The sequence below is a fragment of the Pseudorca crassidens genome, chromosome 2, assembly GCF_039906515.1.
Source record: "Pseudorca crassidens isolate mPseCra1 chromosome 2, mPseCra1.hap1, whole genome shotgun sequence".
In the NCBI taxonomy this organism is placed as follows: domain Eukaryota; kingdom Metazoa; phylum Chordata; class Mammalia; order Artiodactyla; family Delphinidae; genus Pseudorca; species Pseudorca crassidens.
Window position 1 is genome coordinate 138,310,138 of NC_090297.1, and position 19,253 is coordinate 138,329,390.

The 19,253-nt window shown below is 42.2% G+C and overlaps 1 protein-coding gene across 4 annotated transcripts in view; it reads left to right on the top strand.

Annotated features, from left to right (window-relative positions):
* RGL1 (ral guanine nucleotide dissociation stimulator like 1) overlaps positions 1-19,253 on the top strand; it is a 279,015-nt gene that overhangs the window by 242,801 nt on the left and 16,961 nt on the right. For all 4 annotated transcript variants that reach the window (XM_067728889.1, XM_067728886.1, XM_067728887.1 and 1 more), the window contains 5 exons: positions 9,413-9,502; positions 12,148-12,234; positions 13,567-13,599; positions 15,601-15,722; positions 18,182-18,271. In XM_067728889.1, coding sequence (XP_067584990.1) covers positions 9,413-9,502; positions 12,148-12,234; positions 13,567-13,599; positions 15,601-15,722; positions 18,182-18,271 — 422 coding nt within the window. The remainder of the gene's footprint in view (positions 1-9,412; positions 9,503-12,147; positions 12,235-13,566; positions 13,600-15,600; positions 15,723-18,181; positions 18,272-19,253) is intronic.

Sequence of the window (19,253 nt, forward strand, 5' to 3'; positions counted from 1 at the left end):
GCAGCCTCCAATCTTAAGGAGACTGCAGTCTCATGGGGGAGGCGAAGTGGGCAATTATGAAAAAAAAACCCCAAACCAAAAATAAAAAACAAAAAAACTATGATATGTGCTACCATAGGGGGAAGCCCTGAACTGGGCTGTTAGAACAGAGGACCCTTGTCCTTAGTCTCCTCTTCTGTGAATTGGAGATGATAATAGTACTATTTAGTCTACTGATCTCATGGAATTGTTTTGAAGATTGACTAAGGAAATATTTGAAAGCCATGTGCAAATGTCAGTTTTTTGTAGTATTTCACAAGCTATCTACATGTGAAACCAAAGTATGCATAACAAATGAAAATGAAGAAAGTATAAGTGATACATGTAAGCTTACAGTAGACACTTGGAGTAGGAATGAGAGTCAAGTGGGGATGGGGTTACTTAGAAAAGGCATCAGTTGATAACTGTTAGGTTAGTCGTTCCTGTAAGAGCATCTGTTACGGTCTTCTTGACTGTTCTCCTAAGTCCTGCTTCTCTTCCTTCATGTCTCAGTGAGGACTACATTTCTGCTTGAATCCTTCCTTGACACCCTCAGGTCTGATTAGGCCCCTTCCCTTGTCCTCCAGAAGCCCGTCATTCCTCTGTCCTAACACTTATCATATGCTCCATTAGAATCGCTTGTGCATTTCACCTGTCTCCCTGCTGGCCTGTAAGCCTCTTGCAGGCAGGGCCTTTTTCACTGTTTTGTCTCTAATGCCTAACACACTGGGCATGTAGCAAGTGTTCAGAAACTGACATCCATTGATGGACCTCCTCATTCACAGGACTTTAACAACTTGCCCACTCTTAGCCCTTCCTGGTGTAGATGATGTGAGCAGGGCAGGGTGTCTGCTGTCTGACTTTGGATTAGGCTCACCTGATGCACTGCACACTAAACAATGCTTGGCTTGCTGAGGTCGTGTTACTCCCCGCTTCACATCCCCTTGGATTTGCAGACTTTAAATGGAAACTCATCTGGCTGGAAGGAGATGGCTTAGTGGTCTCCCTGTCAGTAATACAAAGCTGGACTAATTGGAGCCACACATTCAAATCCCAGTAGCTCTGAGTCATCCTTCCAAAGCAGATAAATTGAATACTGTGCAGCCCATTGCCTGGTGGCCGTGTTCTGGCTGAAACCTTAGAAGCAGAGCTATATCTAGACATTAAAGGTCCCATAAAACTTTCTGAAATGTAGAAGTTTACCTCGGTGCTCTAGGTTAAATTTCTTGTACGTGGCTGGAATCCCAAAGATGAAAAACTTGGCTATGAACTCATGGGGCCTGCGCATTATCGTGAATGATAGTGGAATGTTTGGGGCAGGTCATACGTCTCTGTGGGTCCCTTTCCAGTCATCTTTGTTTATTATTCTTCATACTAAGTATATAATTCTGGATATGAATTCTCAGCACAGTTGTAACGAAATGAAGGTACTTTGGTTTTCAGAAGAACCATGGCTGGTCTCTGTTTTTAATATGCCACTCCTGGACTTAAAACTGATTTGTGGTTGGGTAATCCTAGTCGTGAATGACCTCTCTTCTCTTCTGCTTCTGGACAGATGTAAGGTGCTACCTCTATAATACTACGGCTGAGGCAACATCAGAATTAGCAAAAATCTGTGGTTTTCCTTTTAATTGTTGGAGACAAATGTTTTTATTTTACTCGGAGATTATCTTAAACCTGTTACTGTCTTAGGATTTCCAAAACTTGGATCATTCCAAGCAGGTTTTCTATGGAGTCTGCACATTTCAAACGAACAGGAAGGCAGAATCTCACCAAATCTTCTTGTTTCTTGGGATTCTTGGTGAGAACTCTTCTGGGTTACATTGCTAGAAACAAATGCTAGAAAGGCCCAGGCTCTGGTGGAGATGTCTGTTTAGTGAAGCTCCAAGCACACTGAAGTCAGAGCTGGGGTAGAAGCCCGTAGGGCTGGGAAGGCCTATTCACATAATTACCCTTAACTGCTGAGCTGTCATTTAATCAACATGTATGGAGAGGGATCCAAATGTCTGTGTAGCACCCAAGTAGAAGAGGCCCCTCTGAGGCCCAGGAACAGGATGGATGAGGGCAGCTGTCCTTTGCCACAGATGGAGATAGAGAGAAAGCAAGACTCAGGTGAGAAGTTTGCACTAGAGAGAGAGAAAGAAGGACAGAGAGGAGAGGAGACAAGAGGAGAGTGGAAGGTTGATGGAGGGCAAGATTTGGAATTCATCCAAACATGGGTGATGATTGAGGTCACAGGACTGGATAGTATTTCCAAATACCTGAGTAGAGTGAAAAACAAGATGACTTTGTCAGAAAGAAGAGTCATTAAGAGAGAGTGAACACAGGCAGCAAAAGGAGGCCAGAGGAGGGACCCAGAGCAATGCAATCACAAATCCTGTGAAGAGTCTCAAGAAGTTTCAAGGGATTGGTGTTGTGAGACCTTGCAGGGCAAAGGATTTAGGGCCGAGGAAGGAAAACACTTCCACATCCAAAACATGGTTGGATGTGGCACATAGGGGATTTCAGTTGACACCTCACCTGGAAGAGCTGGCACTACTAGTCAGTCTTTTTTTAGTTATCTATCCAGGAGTGGAATCTCGCTCTCATGAAGTCATGAAATCAGCAAACCTTCCAGCTCCTCATCCCAGATCTTTGTCCTCCCAATGAGGAGGTTTTCCTAAGTGCTCCTTTAGGATCCTACTTCTGTGATTCTCAGGAGCCTCTTAAATTTTCAGAAATCCTTCTTAATAATTTTAAGTATACCTGCAATAATGTCCATACATTAAATGTCTGTCAGTGATTGAGAAACTGAAAGGGAACCAGAATAACCTACTCCCTGGAAAGAGGTGGACATTGCATTCAAGTCAGAAAGAATTGATTTCTCACTCCAAGAAAATTCTCAAGAGTTTCCTCTTAGATAGCCTCATCCACCAGAAGGCAGGCAGCAGAAGCAAGAAGAACTACAGTCCTGCAGCCTATGGAACAAAAACTACTTTCTCAGAGAGATAGACAAAATGAAAAGGGCAGAGAACTATGTACCAGATGAAGGAACAAGATAAAACCCCAGAAAAACAACTAAATGAAGTGGAGATAGGCAACTTCCAGAAAAAGAATTCAGAATAATGATAGTGAAGATGATCCAGGACCTTGGAAAAAGAATGGAGGCAAAGATTGAGAAGATGCAAGAAATGTTTAACAAAGACCTAGAAGAATTAAAGAGCAAACACCTAGAAGAATTAAAGAACAAACAAACAGAGATGAACAATACAATAACTGAAATGAAAAACACACTAGAAGGAATCAATAGCAGAATAACTGAGGCAGAAGAACGGATAAGTGACCTGGAAGACAGAATGGTGGAATTCACTGCTGCGGAACAGAATAAAGTAAAAAGAATGAAAAGAAATGAAGATGGCCTAAGAGACCTCTGGGACAACATTAAACACACCAACATTCGCATTATAGGGGTCCCAGAAGGAGAAGAGAGAGAGAGGACCCGAGAAAATATTTGAAGAGATTATAGTTGAAAATTCCTTAACATGGGAAAGGAAATAGCCGTCCAAGTCCAGGAAGCACAGAGAGTCTCAGGCAGGATAAACCCAAGGAGAATCATGCCAAGACACATAGTAATGAAATTGACAAAAATTAAACACAAAGAAAAATTATTAAAAGCAACAAGGGAAAAACAACAAATAACATACAAGGGAACTCCCTTAAGGTTAACAGCTGATTTCTCAGCAGAAACTCTACAAGCCACAAGGGAGTGGCATAATATATTTAAAGTGATGAAAGGGAAGAAACTACAACCAAGATTACTCTACCAGGCAAGGATCTCATTCAGATTCGATGGAGAAATTAAAACCTTTACAGACAAGCAAAAGCTAAGAGAATTCAGCACCACCAAACCAGCTTTACAACAAATGCTAAAGGAACTTCTCTAGGCAGGAAACACAAGACAAGGAAAAGACCTACAATAACAAACCCAAAACAATTAAGAAAATGGCAACAGGAAAACACATATCGATAACTACCTTAAATATAAATGGATTAAATGCTCCAACGAAAAGACATAGACTGGCTGAATGGATACAAAAACAAGACCCGTGTATATGCTGTCTATAAGAGACCCACTTCAGACCTAGGGACACATACAGATGGAAAGTGAGGGGATGGAAAAAGATATCCCATGCAAATGGAAATCAAAAGAAAGCTGGAGTAGCAATACTCATATCAGATAAGATAGACTTTAAAATAAAGAATATTACAAGAGACAAGGAAGGACACTACATAATGATCAAGGGATTAATCCAAGAAGAAGATATAACAATTATAAATATATATGCACCCAACATAGGAGCACCTCAATATGTAAGGCAAATGCTAACAGCTATAAAAGGAAAAAACAATAGTAACACAATAATAGTGGAGGACTTGAACACCTCACACCAATGGACAGATCATCCACACAGAAAATTAATAAGGAAAAACAAGCTTTTAATGACACAATAGGTCAGATAGACTTAATTGATATTTATTGGACATTTCATCCAAAAATAGCATACTACACCTTCTTCTCAAGTGCACACAGAACATTCTTCAGGATAGATCACATCTTGGGTCACAAATCAAGATTCAGTAAATTTAAGAAAATTGAAATCATATCAAGCATCTTTTTCCAACCACAGCGCTATGAGATTAGAAATAAATTACAGGGAAAAAAACGTAAAAAACACAAACACCTGGAGGCTAAACAGTACATTACTAAATAATCAAGAGATCACTGAAGAAGTCAAAGAGGAAATTAGAAAATACCTAGAGACAAATGACAATGAATACACGATGATCCAAAACCTGTGGGATGCAGCAAAAGCAGTTCTAAGAGGGAAATTTATAGCAATACAATCCTACCTCAAGAAACAAGAAAAATCTCAAATAAACAATCTAACCTTACACCTGAAGGAACTAGAGAAAGAAGAACAAACAAAACACAAAGTTAGTAGAAGGAAAGAAATCATAAAGATCGGAGCAGAAATAACTGAAATAGAAATAAAGAACACAATGGCAAAGATCAATAAAACTAAAAGCTGGTTCTTTGAGAAGATAAACAAAATTGATAAACCTTTAGCCAGACTCATCAAGAAAAAGAGGGAGAGGACTCAAATCAATAAAATTATAAATGAAAAAGGAGAAGTTACAATGGATACCACAGAAATACAAAGCATCCTAAGATACTACTGCAAGCAACTCTGTGTCAATAAAATGGACAACCTGGAAGAAATGGACAAATTCTTAGAAAGATATAACCTTCCAATACTGAACCAGGAAGAAATAGAAAATATGAACAGACCAATCACAGGTAATGAAATCGAAACTGTGATTAAAAATCTCCCGAAAGGGCTTCCCTGGTGGCGCAGTGGTTGAGAGTCCGCCCGCCAATGCAGGGGACACAGGTTCGTGGCCCGGTCCAGGAAGATCCCACATGCCACGGAGTGACTAGGCCTGTGAGCCATGGCCGCTGAGCCAGCGTGTCAGGAGCCTGTGCTCCACAATGGGAGAGGCCACAAGAGTGAGAGGCCCGTGTACTGCAAAAAAAAAAAAAAGAAAAAAGTACAAAAATCTCCCAACAAACAAAAGTCCAGGACCAGATGGCTTCACAGGTGAATTCTATCAAACATTTAGAGAAGAGCTAACACCCATCCTTCTCAAGCTCTTCCAAAAAAATGCAGAGGAAGGAACACTCCCAAACTCATTCTACGAGGCCACCATCATCCTGATACCAAAACCAGACAAAGATACTACAAAAAAAGAAAATTAGAGACCAATATCACTGACAAATATAGATGCAAAAGCCCTCAACAAAATACTAGCAAACAGAATCCAACAACACATTAAAAGGATCATATACTATGATCAAGTGGGATTTATCCCAGGGATGCAAGGATTCTTCACTATATGCAAATCAATCAACGTGATACACCATATTAACAAGCTGAAGAATAAAAACCATATGATCATCTCAATAGTTGCAGGAAAAGCTTTTGACAAAATTCAACACCCATTTATGATAAGAACTCTCCAGAAAAGTGGACATAGAGGGAACCTACCTCAACATAATAAAGGCCATATATGACAAATCCACAGCAAACATCATTCTCAGTGGTGAAGAACTGAAAGCATTTCCTCTAAGATCAGGAACACGACAAGGATGTCCACTCTCACCACTATTATTCAACATAGTTTTGGAAGTCCTAGCCATGGCAATCAGAGAAGAAAAAGAAATACAAATGGGAAAAGAAGGAGTAAAACTGTCACTGTTTGCAGATGACATGATGCTATACATAGAAAATCCTAAAGATGCCACCAGAAAACTACTAGAGCTAATCAGTGAATTTGGTAAAGTTGCAGGATACAAAATTAATGCACAGAAATCTCTCATATTCCTATACACTAACAACAAAAGATCAGAAAGAGAAATTAAGGGAACAATCCCACTCACCATTGCAACAAAATGAATAAAATACCTAGGAATAAACCTACCTAAGGAGGTAAAAAGACCTGTGCTCAGAAAACTATAAGACACTGATGAAATAAATCAAAGATGACATAAACAGATGGAGAGATATACCATGTTCTTGGATTGGAAAAATCAGTATTGTGAAAATGACTATACTACCCAAAGCAATCTACAGATTCAATGCAATCCCTATCAAATTACCAATGGCATTTTTTACAGAACTAGAACAAAAAAATCTCAAAATTTGTATGGAGACACAAAAGACCCCAAATGGCAAAGCAATCTTGAGTGAAAAAAATGGAGCTGGAGGAATCAGACTCCCTGACTTCAGACTATACTACAAAGCTACAGTAATCAAGATAATATGGTACTGGCACAAAAACAGAAATATAGATCAATGGAACAGGATAGAAATCTCAGAGATAAACCCATGCACCTGTGGTCAACTAATCTGTGACAAAGGAGGCAAGGATATTCAATGGAGAAAAGACAATCTCTTCAATAAGTGGTGCTGGGAAAACTGGGTAGCTACATGTAAAATAATGAAATTAGAACACTCCCTAACACCATACACAAAAATAAACTCAAAATGGATTAGAGACCTAAATGTAAGACCAGACACTATAAAACTCTTAGAGGAAAACATAGGCAGAACAGTCTTTGATGTAAATCAACAGCAAGGTCTTTTCTGACCCACCTCCTAGAGTAATGGAAATAAAAACAAAACTAAACAAATGGGACCTAATGAAACTTAAAAGCTTTGACACAGCAAAGGAAACTGTAAACAAGGCGAAAAGACAACCCTCAGAATTTGCAAATGAATAAATGGACAAAGGATTAATCTCCAAAATATATAAACAGCTCATGCAACTCAATATTAAAGAAACAACCCAATCAAAAAATGGGCAGAAAACCTAAATAGACATTTCTCCAAAGAAGACATAAAGATGGCCAAGAGGCACATGAAAAGCTGCTCAACATCACTAATTATTAGAGAAATGCAAATCAGAACTACAATGAGGTATCACCTCACACTGGTTAGAATGGGCATCATCAGAAAATCTGCAAAGAACAAATGCTGGAGAGCATGTGGAGAAAAGGGAACCCTCCTGCACTGTTGATGGGAATGTAAATTGATACAGCCCCTATGGAGAACAGTATGGAGGTTCCTTAAAAAACTAAAAGTAGCATTACCGTATGACCCAGCAATCCCACTACTGGGCATATACCCAGAGAAAACCATAATTCAAAAGGACCCATGCACCCCAGTGTTCATCACAGCACTATTTACAATAGCCAGGACATGGAACCAACCTAAATATCAATCAACAGATGAATGAATAAAGAAGATGTGGCACAAATATACAATGGAATATTACTCAACCATAAAAAGGAACGAAGTTGGGTCATTTGTAGAGATGTGGGTGGACCTAGAGACTGTCATCCAGAGTGAAGTAAGTCAGAAAGAGAAAAACAAATATTGTATATTAATTCATATATGTGGAATCTAGAAAAATGGTATCGATGATCTTATTTACAAAGCAGAAATAGAGACACAGACTTAGAGAACAAATGTATGGACACCAAGGGAGGGAAGCTGGTGGTGGGGGTGTGGTGGTGGTGTGATGAATTGGGAGATTGGGATTGACATGTATACACTAATATGTATAAAATAGGTAACTAATAAGAACCTGCTGTATAAAAAAAATAAAATTCAAAAAAAAATTATCAATAGTTTGGGAGGACTCAACCACCCAGCACAGGAAGTGGCACATTTCAGGACACTTTCATTCATCCCCAGGAAAAACTGTAAGCAGGGAATCATTAAATGATACCTCTTCTTATTATCACTTGTAATAGGGAGACTGAAAATTGGTAATGAGTCACTATGGATTCTGTCCCCAGTGATGTACCTGGACCTGGGTAAAGGCTGGTGAATGATACAAGACATTGATGTCGCCCTGTCATTGGAAAGGCTAAGTCACTGGAAAAGATTCCCTCGTAGTCGTACAGTAGTGAAAAGTCACATGCTGTGGTCATATGATAAACCCAGGGAGAACTGACTAATGGAAAAACAATGCAATTATGCACTACTGAATTGTGAAATTTGCCTCCCATTCATGCAGTTCCTGGAAAATGAGAACTTAACAAGACCCCCCAAACCACAAAACCAAAAACACTTTATGTTCAGTCAGCAAAACTGGAGATTAGTCATTATGTAGAAGAGTTTGTTGTCGCAACAGATGGGAGGAGAGAAAGGGTAGCCATCTGTTCTCAGGCGCCAGGAGGAAAGATTGATTTGTAGGAGTTCCAAACCTGAGAGGCAAGTTGGGAGGATGGACTGGGGGAGAAAAAGGGGAGAAAAATGTATGAAGGTCTGGCTTTCATAGATCAGTGCTGGACTTCCTCAGAAAACTTCCGGTATAAAAAGTTTCATTTAGCTAAGAAATACCACAGAAATAGTCCCTTTTCTTTCACAGAATGCTGGCACAGGCCTTTCAGGCCAAGATCAAGAAATCATAAAATTTACAGAGGAAGAGATCTTCATTTCCAGGATGTGTGATTACTTCAAGTGAAATTTGGGATGTGTAAAAATTGTCTCCAGTTCCAGGAATTGCCTGCCTTGTATTAATGATTGATTTTATAACCAAATCAGGGGCTCTTCTTACAAAATAGGGGGGCGGGGAAACGGGATAAGCCATGGCCACCAGGCACCCTCAAGAATAGATGGCTCAGCCAGTAGCCAGCCAAGTGTTTGCATAATAGTCCAGAGCCTGCTGGGGGCCTCTTCACTTTGCATGGCGTCCAGATAGTTGTGCAGAGGTTCCGCCCCAGAAACTAGGTGCCCCTTCACTTGCCCCTGTATCACTTTCCTCTGTGTGTGCTTCTGTTTCTTAGGAAGGAACCTCAAAATTTGCAAACCTGGACAGCAGCGTGAAGGAAAACCAGAAGCGCACTCAGAGGCGGCTTCAGCTCCAGAAGGACATGGTATGTAAGGCCCTGGGTCTCCCTGAGGGCCCACCAGAGAGCAGCCCTATGTCAGGGGCTGGGCTCCTGCATGGCCCTGGACCCTTTAGTCTGCAGGGTGCCCCTGCCCCCAAAGAAGTTCTCCGTTCTTTACCTCATCTGTTCTCAGCAGCCCTGGGAGGTCTGAACCTATTTTCATTCCCACTGGACCCAGCAGGAAATAAACACTGAAAGTCGCAAATCACATTGTTTTCTGGAACATTTTTATTTTCTGGAAGTGAGGGAAAATCTGCGGCAGGTAGATTTCTGTCCCTTTTGCTGTCTTCTTTATCCACTCCTGCACTTAGGAGCTACCGCGACCTTGGCCTTGAGACCCCTGGGCTTCAGTTCCCCGACGGGAATGCCTACTGTAGCCAGCTTGGAACACACGGTGGCCCAGTACCTGGGTGCCGGGGAGAGAGAGTGTCAGCTCCCAGGAGGACTTGGTCCTTGTACTCGGAGACCTTTTCATTTGTTCCAAATCCTCTAGTCATTTTCTGGCTCTCGTCACTAACCCCAAGTACTAGCCAAATCTTTCTAGTTTTTCAGTACTCAAAGGAACGTGATACCTCCCTGTTCAAGACTGGAAGGTAGTCCTTGACATCATTGGCTTTATTTTTAACACCCTCCTAACTTTTAGCATAGAAGGGGAAAACCAGAGAGAGGAGAATGGAGACTGACAAACTCAAAATACTCTCACCCCTGCGTTGAGAAGATTTTCTCCTTCTTTGGAAAGCTGGGCATAAATCAGAAATGTTGGTTTTGAGTGATGGGAGTCTCTGTAACATAAAGCCTGTAAGGCATTCACAGCACTTCAGACCTTTTTGGTGGTTCAAAGACAAGTTAAAAATAGCCGTTAAAAAAAGAGATTATTTCAGTTCAGGATGAGACCTTGTACACATGATAGGGAAGGACATACTGCAGCTGACACAGAGTTCCTGAAGGACAAAGCCCTGCCTGGAGCGAACCTCAAGAAGCAGCTCTGGCTGAGGAAACAGCCAGCTGCACACACATCAGGCAGCCTTGTCCTGCCCTGGTGGAGACTGTTTTCTGGCCAGAATTTCCATAAGTGCCTTAATGGACTGTAGGATAAGGTGTCCATGGAAGCCCCTTTTTATTTTCTCTTCAGAATGGTTAGTGCCTCTGTGGCCTTGTGGAGAATAGGGATGATTTCAAAGGAAATTTGGTGAAATTAATATAATATGTATATACCTGCAGTGGAAGTGCTTCTACCTTTATTTCTGAAGGAAATTTCTTTTTTCTCTTTTTTTTTGCGGTACGTGGGCCTCTCAGTGTTGTGGCCTCTCCCGTTGCGGAGAACAGGCTCCGGACGCGCAGGCTCAGTGGCCATGGCTCACGGGCCTAGCTGCTCCGCGGCATGTGGGATCTTCCTGGACCGGGGCACGAACTCGTGTCCCCTGCATCAGCAGGCGGACTCTCAACCACTGTGTCACCAGGGAAGCCCAGGGAAATTTCTTTTTAAATAAACTTTTAATTTTAGAATTTAGAGAAGAGTTCCAGATAATACATAGAGTTTCTGTGAATCCCTCCCCCATCCCCCTTCCACCTCCCCACCTCCCCACCTCCCCACCTCCCCACCCGTTGACATTTTCTGTAACCGTGGCATATCTGTCAATGCTAAGAAACCGACATGGGCATACTGCTGTTAACTGAAACCCAGACTTGACTTGGATTTCACCAGTTTTCCATGAGCATCCTGGTTCTGTTCCAGGATCCAACCCAGGGCACCCCACTGCATTTAGTTGCCACCCTAGTACCCTCTGCTGTGTGACCGTTTCTGAGTCTTCCCTTGTTTGTCATTACCTGACGGTCTTCAGGAAGACTGTTCTAGTATCCTTAGAATGTCCCACAACCAGGGGGTGTCTGTTGTTTTTCTAGTGACTAGACTGAGGTCACGGGTTTGGGGAAGAATATCACAGATGTGAAGTGTCTTCTCATCGTATCAAGGAGTGAATGACATCTGATGTCACTGGTGATATTAGCCATCATCACTTGGTTAAGGTAGAGTTTGGCAGGTTTTCTACTTTAAAGGGACTGTTTTTCCCTTTCCCTCCTGTATTCTTCAGAACCGAGTCACGAAGCCACTTTACTAGTGACTCCCCGTCCTCCTGTGGTCACACTTCTCCAGTGGGCAGCAGCCCAATCCTCTACCAATGGTGAGACCATCCCTCCCAGGGCCATTCTGAACCACCGGGAGTGTCCACATGCTGTGAAAGAGAACAGAGGTCCCTCTGACCTGAGCCTGCGCGATGTGTAAACCCCACTGTGAACACACTTGAACCATCCCCTGGCTTTGAGGGTTGGTTTTCATGACTTTGAAAGTTACCTTGGTGACAGAGTTCCTGACCTATTTGTGTAGGGATTTTTAAAAATCTCATTCATGTAGGTTAGCACTAGTGGCCTTAGATTAGGCCTTGAATGGTCCTTAATTATTCTCCAAATGCTGTCGAGGATCACCTAGCCATTCGAAGACTGCTGCTTCCATCTGCAAATGGGCACGTTGCTGACTGTAGCGGGCCACAGGTCCATTTGGTCCAGTGTGGAGGTTATTGAAACCCTGAACTTTCAATAACAGCGAAGGTCGTTTTACTGTGCTTGTTCTTCAGGGTGTGATGCAGGGAACTGTGCCCTACCTGGGCACCTTCCTGACTGACCTGACCATGCTTGACACTGCCCTTCAGGACTACATTGAGGTGAGTTCCAGGCTGATGGTGCAGGTGGATCGGCAGCCTTCTCGTTGGTTACCCAAGAGAGAAATACACCTTTGTTTGTACCTATCGAGGGCTTTTTATGAACGTGGCATTGTGCTAGATGCTCTGAGGAATACGAAGATGAGTGACACCAGCAGTGGCTCACAATCCAGTGGAAGGGATATATCAGAGCAGGCAGTGATGGACAGAAATAGTAAGAATTCAAACAGAAATGCAAAGAGAGAAGAGGACAGGCCACCATCCATTCCCTGTGAGGGGAGGTCATGGCAGATCCTTAGGAAGGAGTGGGTTTGAGCAAAGACCGAGGTGCTGGGTGGGACTTTGGCAGCTGGAGCTGGGGGGATAGTGTACCCTCACATTCTACCTGCTGGGGTAGGGAGTCAGTCAAGCTCGTGGATTTTTAAGTATCGCTTTATGGTTTCAGATTATTACCTTCTCTCTCTCTCTCAGAATGGGGAAAGAAGTGAAACAAGCTACTTGTTAGTAACAGTAATACAGTAGAATATTACATGGAGAAGAGACTGGATATTTGAAATGAAATTTAAGGATTTCCTGTATATTTAAGTTTATCTCACCTTCCTGGTTATCACATGCAGTCAGTCAGTCTGCTTTTACTCTATCATAATTAGAAGGAGTAGCAGTTATCTTGCAAATTCCCACCTCCAAGGTCGTCGTAAACGTTGTGGACATGCTCCCTCAGAGAGAGATGCTCCGCGTCTCTTCACATCCTCTGCCTCAGCTTATCTCAGGAAACACTCATCAGTGTTGGGGAATTTGGGGGGAGTGACCAATGATTTAGAAGTTAAATTCAGCCTACTGAGAATAGGAGCTGGGACGATGGAGAATTGAAACTTAACTTCGGTGTTCGGTGATGATGTTGTGTAGAAGTTTGATAAACTTCTTTTGATAAAACATTGACAGTGTGGTTTCCAGTATGAGTCAATGACCATCTGTTTTTGTTGCTTTTGGTAAAGAAAAAAAAGTGTAACAGAACATTCACTCAAGCTTTTGTCTTTACTGTCTCTGCAAATGTATTTGGATTCTGTGTTGTAAATCCTTTATCATGACTGTTTTAGTTGGTTTCAGACATCTTAAGAGAAGGCCGTCTGCCAATCCTGTCCTATTATAATTAAAAGAATGTTTTTCTTTTAAGTGAATGATGTTTCTTTTCCTCCATTGTAGCCATAATTACAGTGTCATGAATAATTGTGACTTTATTATCCCTTTGAGCTATTTTAACAAAAACCTAGAACAAATAAGGCTGAGTTTTCAAAGTAGCTTGGTTTGTCATTCATTTAAAAAAATTTCTTTCAGGGTGGGCTGATAAACTTTGAGAAGAGGAGAAGGGTAAGTAGGGGTCTTGGCTGTGGTTTTCCATTTTACTTCATCTGGGCACGAAAAAAATTAGAGGAGTGGAGACTTAAATTTTTTGCAGAGGCAGAAAAAAATTAGCATTTATTGAAAATTTATCAGGTGTCATTGTCCTTGACATGTTGTTATGTGGTATTGCCCAAGAGCCCTGTGGGGTAGGTTTTATCATCCTCAATTCAAGGGTGAGGAAACCAGGACGCAGAGAAATGAAGTAACTTGACTAGAGTCACCGGGTAGCACAGCCAGGGTTCAAATGCTGTCCTGTCTCTCCTGAGCCTGCAGTTCTTCCTTTACCCCCTCATCATCTCCTTCTTTACAATCAGCTTCAGCAATAACAGGTCCATTCTATTAAGGAGAAAGGGTTTCATAAGAGTATATGTTATGGAAGGGTTAATAAAGATGGTTAACTCCTGTAGGCCTACTGAAGAGAGGAAAGGAAACGGTCTTCATTGTTAACATGTGGATAATTATTCTTTTCCTTTCCTGTCAGCATAGGAAGGGGTGTGCAACATCAATTTGAAATTTTTCTGTGGAGAGTAGAAGAGTTCCACACTGCATGAAAAAAGATAAAACAGAGCTTTGAAAATTCGCTATGGGTTTAGTGTTTTTTAAAATCGTATATTTAAACAATTCCAAGGAATATGAGTGAGCAAAATAATAACTTCACCCCTTAGTAACTCTCATTGTTCTTTACTTATTCTTTCATTCTTTCATCCCACAAACGTTGACTGCAGACCTAACAGGGGTCGGGCAGTGTGGTAGGTTTAGGGATTGCAGCAGAAAAAGCCCAGAGCTCCCTGCCCTCATAAAGTTCACAGTCAAGGAGGAAAGTAGACAAACAGGCAGTTACAATGCAGCCTGATAAGGGCTTGTGAGCAGAAGTAGTGGGTATTATAGGAGCACATGGGAGGGGCATCTAGCCCCAACTTGTGGGGTCAGAGAAACTTCCAGGAGGAAATGACATTGCAGTTAAAACCAAAGTTTTAGGAGCTGACCAGGCTGAACTCATCAGTAACAAGATATACTGCCCTAGACGAATGTAAGCCTTCTGTCCCTGGTAGCGTTTGATGATAAATGTTCCTTGGATACTGAGACCAAGGGTGGAGGTCACTGGATGGGAAGTTGACACCTACGGAATCTGCCAGTTGTTGGGCTGCTTCTGTCCTGTAACATTAAAACAAATTCAGTTATTGCCTCCACAGTTACCCGTCTCTGTCCTTTCCTTTCAGAATAACCCTGGATGGTAATCTCTTTCTTTTTAAGACTAGCGTGTTAAACTTTGGGAAAGTTTGAGTGTAAAACCTAAAGCTAAAGCTTATTTCCATTGCTGACTTTAAAAACATCTTTATTGAAACATCTAAAGAAATATAAATAATTTTGGACATAATTATACACTTGCTTCTCTTGTGAGCTTTAAAAGACTGAGTTAAATGATTTACTGGAGTAGTAATACCCCAAGGATTCAGGAAATCTAAACATTCAAGTTTATGAGGTCCTAGACTGTTTAGATATTCAGCCCTACCAAAACTTATTTATTGAGGGGTAAGGGTTGAAGAAGATGGGGGTGGGAAACTTGTGTGCTTCCTGACTTAGAGTAATTATTTTCCTTATCTTTTAGGAAGTAGAATTTTTAAATACATTTTAGAAGGACTCAGGCTTAAAAAGTAACTTTTCTGTCTCAAGAATGGAGATGGAAAAGAGAAAAAGGAAGTCACTATGACTTTAGGTAGTACCTAGTTTGGGTCACTTTGGTAGCTTGTTTTATTCACATAAATTGCTTTTTTCAAGGAGAAAGAAGGATTGACCACTAAAGCATGTAAGGACACCAGTGAGTCAGAGTTACAAGCAGCACTTTAGAATCCTCCTAGATGCATTTGTCCATCATTTATCTACTGTGGTGTGTTTTCATGTTGAAAAGATGTATATTTGGTTGGCCTTTTAATTCACTCTTTCTCTTTGGTGCTCTGTCTGCTCTAGGAATTTGAAGTGATTGCCCAAATCAAGCTCTTACAGTCTGCCTGCAACAGCTATTGTATGACCCCAGACCCAAAGTTCATCCAGTGGTTCCAGAGGCAGCAGCTCCTAACAGAGGAGGAGAGGTAGGAGGACACATTGCCCATCAGGGCAGAGCTGTGGTGTTGGCCAGAGGGATACTGCATCTGGTTCCTCATTTGGCCGTTTATTCAACAACTATTTAGTGAGCAGCTCCAAGGTTCCAGATCCTCGGTTTTCAAAGGTTAATGGTATAGCAGGAAGAATTGAACTGATGGCATCAGAAAATGTGCTTTCAGATTCTTGCTCTACCATTTATTTATCTTTGTCACCTTGAACAAGTCACTTCTTCTTCCTGATCTTCAGGATGCTTACTCTAAAATGTTTCTTTGAGAAGATTAAATGTAATCATATTTGAGACAGCATCGTTACCATGTTTGTCACTATTAGTAATTGGTACTAGCTTTGAGGGAGCTTTCAAGTGGGGAGGAGAGACAGACTCATGAAGAATTGAAATACAATGGATAGTCACAGTGCTGCAGGACCCATAGGCAGGAACAGTTCACTTGGCCAAGGAAGGGGGGGAAAAAGGGAAGATAACATGAAGGCATTAACATTTGGGCTGGGCTGTGAAAGAAAGAAAAGATTTCACCAGGAGAACTGGAGAAGAACATTCCAGACAGAGAGGAGAACGTGAGCAAAGACCTGGTGGCCTGACCAGCTTGGCATTTGGAAGAACAATTGGACTCTGGTTGGTTCACAAGGGATGGGTGTCAAAATAGAGGTTGACGAGCTTGGAAAGGTACATTAACTCCAGTGCCTTGAATGTTGGCCCAGCAGGGAGGGGTGTGTAGCCTTTGCCCTGTAGTTCAGAGGATTAGAGTTCACAGGCCATACCCAGCCTACCTCCTGTTTTTACATTTTTAAATGGTTGAAAAAGAAACAAAAGAAGAGGAATGTTGTGACGTGAGGCAGTTATTTGAAATTAAAATTTTAATATCCATTAATAAAGTTGTACTGGAACACAACCCATTCATTTCCCTCTTATTTATGGCTGCTTTCGTGCTTTAAAGACAGAATTGAGTAGTTGCAACAGCGACTCGCCCTGTACAGAAAATATTTGCTGACTTTTGCTGTAGACTAGGGGATTTCCTTGAAAGTTTATCAACAGGGAGGGTGAAGTTGACAGCAAAATAAGTATTTTGCCAATGAGGAAATTGAGGTTTAGAGAAGTGTTATTACTGGTCAGTGATAGAGTTTGGAATCAAACTCAGGTCTGCCTGACTCTAAGCCTAAGCTCTGAAGGTGGTTATATAATGTTGGACAGGTCATGTAAACCCTGGAAGCCTGTTTCCTCATTTGAAAGCCAGATGATTTCTGAGGTCCTTTTAAATCTCAGAATGGGTTGGTCCTGTTACATTAAAACCTTTGACTCAAGAAAAAAAAAAACAACCTTTAATTCAGAGTACTCATCAGTTAATGAGACTTTTTCTTTGCTATGTAGAAAACAAAACAGTTGCTGCCTCTCTTTACATTTTCTGGTCTGATGATCAGTGTGTATGAACTTCCTCTGTGGATATCCTTCTCACATATGGAACATACACACCATGGCTGGTGGTTTGGATCAGAGAGTTCAGACTCAGAATATCAGCTGTGGAATTGACTTTTTAATGATTAAAGGAATCTTGTTAAACACATCCCATTTTTTTCTTGCTGTTTATAAAACCCCTACGGCTTAAGTTAATATTTGAATAATTCCCATCTCAATGAATACTTCTGCTTGATCAACTACCTGGATACATCTTTAGGTTTAAAAAAAGTACACATAATAAGCAACTTCCCAAGCTAATATTCACCACTTAGCCTTCCTCGCCTACCGAGAATCAAGTACATCTTCTAGCTAGAGCTACAAGCTTTCATAAAAGACATTTCAAGGCAGATATAAATTCTTCTTGTGCCTGTGGAAGTTATATCTGCCTGGCATATAGACGTCTGAATCTGGAGCATTTTTAATTTAGGAGGTTTTGTCAATTAGAAATCATATTTATATATTTTTATCAATAATATAACTGCCTATGTCTATTTACTGAAGATTAGATCATTTACAAATGTCTCTTCTTTCACTTCCCTTAGATAAACAGTAAGTTGAGCACGTGCATGGGCGCGCGAGCACACACACACACACACACACACACACACAGCAATGGGAGGGAGGTGGGAGAGAAGAAATGATTCTTCCCCTGGCCCAGCAGAGGGTTGAGAACAATCAGGAAAACAGAAGGGAGTCAGCTTTTGATGCTGCCAGAGCAGGCAAATTCATGTGTCTGACGCCTGCGAAACTAAACAGCCTCACTGTGCACCAGCAGGGCTTTGAGGAGGGATGTGCCAATCTGTACAGTCTGGTCATTAAGTCAGTACCCTCTGACATTCGCCATAGAACAACATGGTACATATCTTTACTTTGAATACTCAGAGCCCGCCTCTAAAAGGAAGCCAGTAAATCGTGTGGATTTAAATCTGTTCGCCTCCCTAGCTCCGCCCTCATGCGCTCCCTTCTCTCCCCCAGCTACGCCCTCTCCTGTGAGATCGAAGCGGCTGCCGATGCCAGTGCCACCTCTCCCAAGCCTCGGAAGAGCATGGTGAAGAGGCTCAGCCTGTGAGTGCCACCCTGGGGTCCCGGGGCCCCAAGGGGGTCCCGTCTGAGTCGGGAGGGGAAGGGTATTCAACAAAGTTCCCCTGAGCCAGTTCACTCACTAAATAGTTTATCTTTCTGTCATGAATTCAATAGGTTTTCTAAATCCACTCATTCTTCCCCAGTGTTCCCTCTGGTCTGAACCACCATCATCTCCTGCCTGGAGCACTCCAGCAACATCAGTACTGGCTTCCGGCCCCACCCTTGCTCCAGCAATCTGTTCTCCACCCAGTAGTCTGGTCATGTGTTAAAATGTATACCAGATTACATCGCTTCCTTGCTTTACAACTTCTGATGGTCTTATTTTAAGGTAGCCCTGAACTCCTTATCCTGTTTCACTAGGTGCAGCGTGATTTTCCCCTACTCTTCTTACCACCTTCCTCTTGTCCGACACGCCCCCTTGTTCACCAGGATCCAGGCTTACCTGTCTCCCAGCCATCCTTCAACCACACCAGGCTCGCTCTGTGCTAGATGCACCAGGTGTTTGCACTAGGTGTCCCTGTGGCCTGGCGTGTGCTCTCTCTGGGGCTCGCTCCTTTCAGATGTCGGCAAAACCATTACCTCCCGAGAGAGCATCCTGTCTAATGTTGCTGTCTGCCCAGTCAGTCCCAATCATACCGGCTGTCACCTTCGTTGGAATGTAAGCCACCTGAGAGCAGGAACCTTGTGCACCATACCCATGGCTGTTTGCCCAGCTCAGTGCCAGGCGTAGCTAACTTCGTAACACCTTGTCTCCCTTTGAGTACAATCCAGTCTTTACAGTGGCCCTCAAGACCCTTCAAGACCTGCAGTACCAACCGAACCCCATCTGCCCGTCCCATCCCCGTCTGTCCTCTCACCTTTCCCTCTCACTCTACTCCGTGCACTCCGGCCCCCCAGGCCACCCTGAGCACACAAGTCACACTCATTTTTATTTGCTGTTTCTTCTGCTTAGAGCACTGTTCCC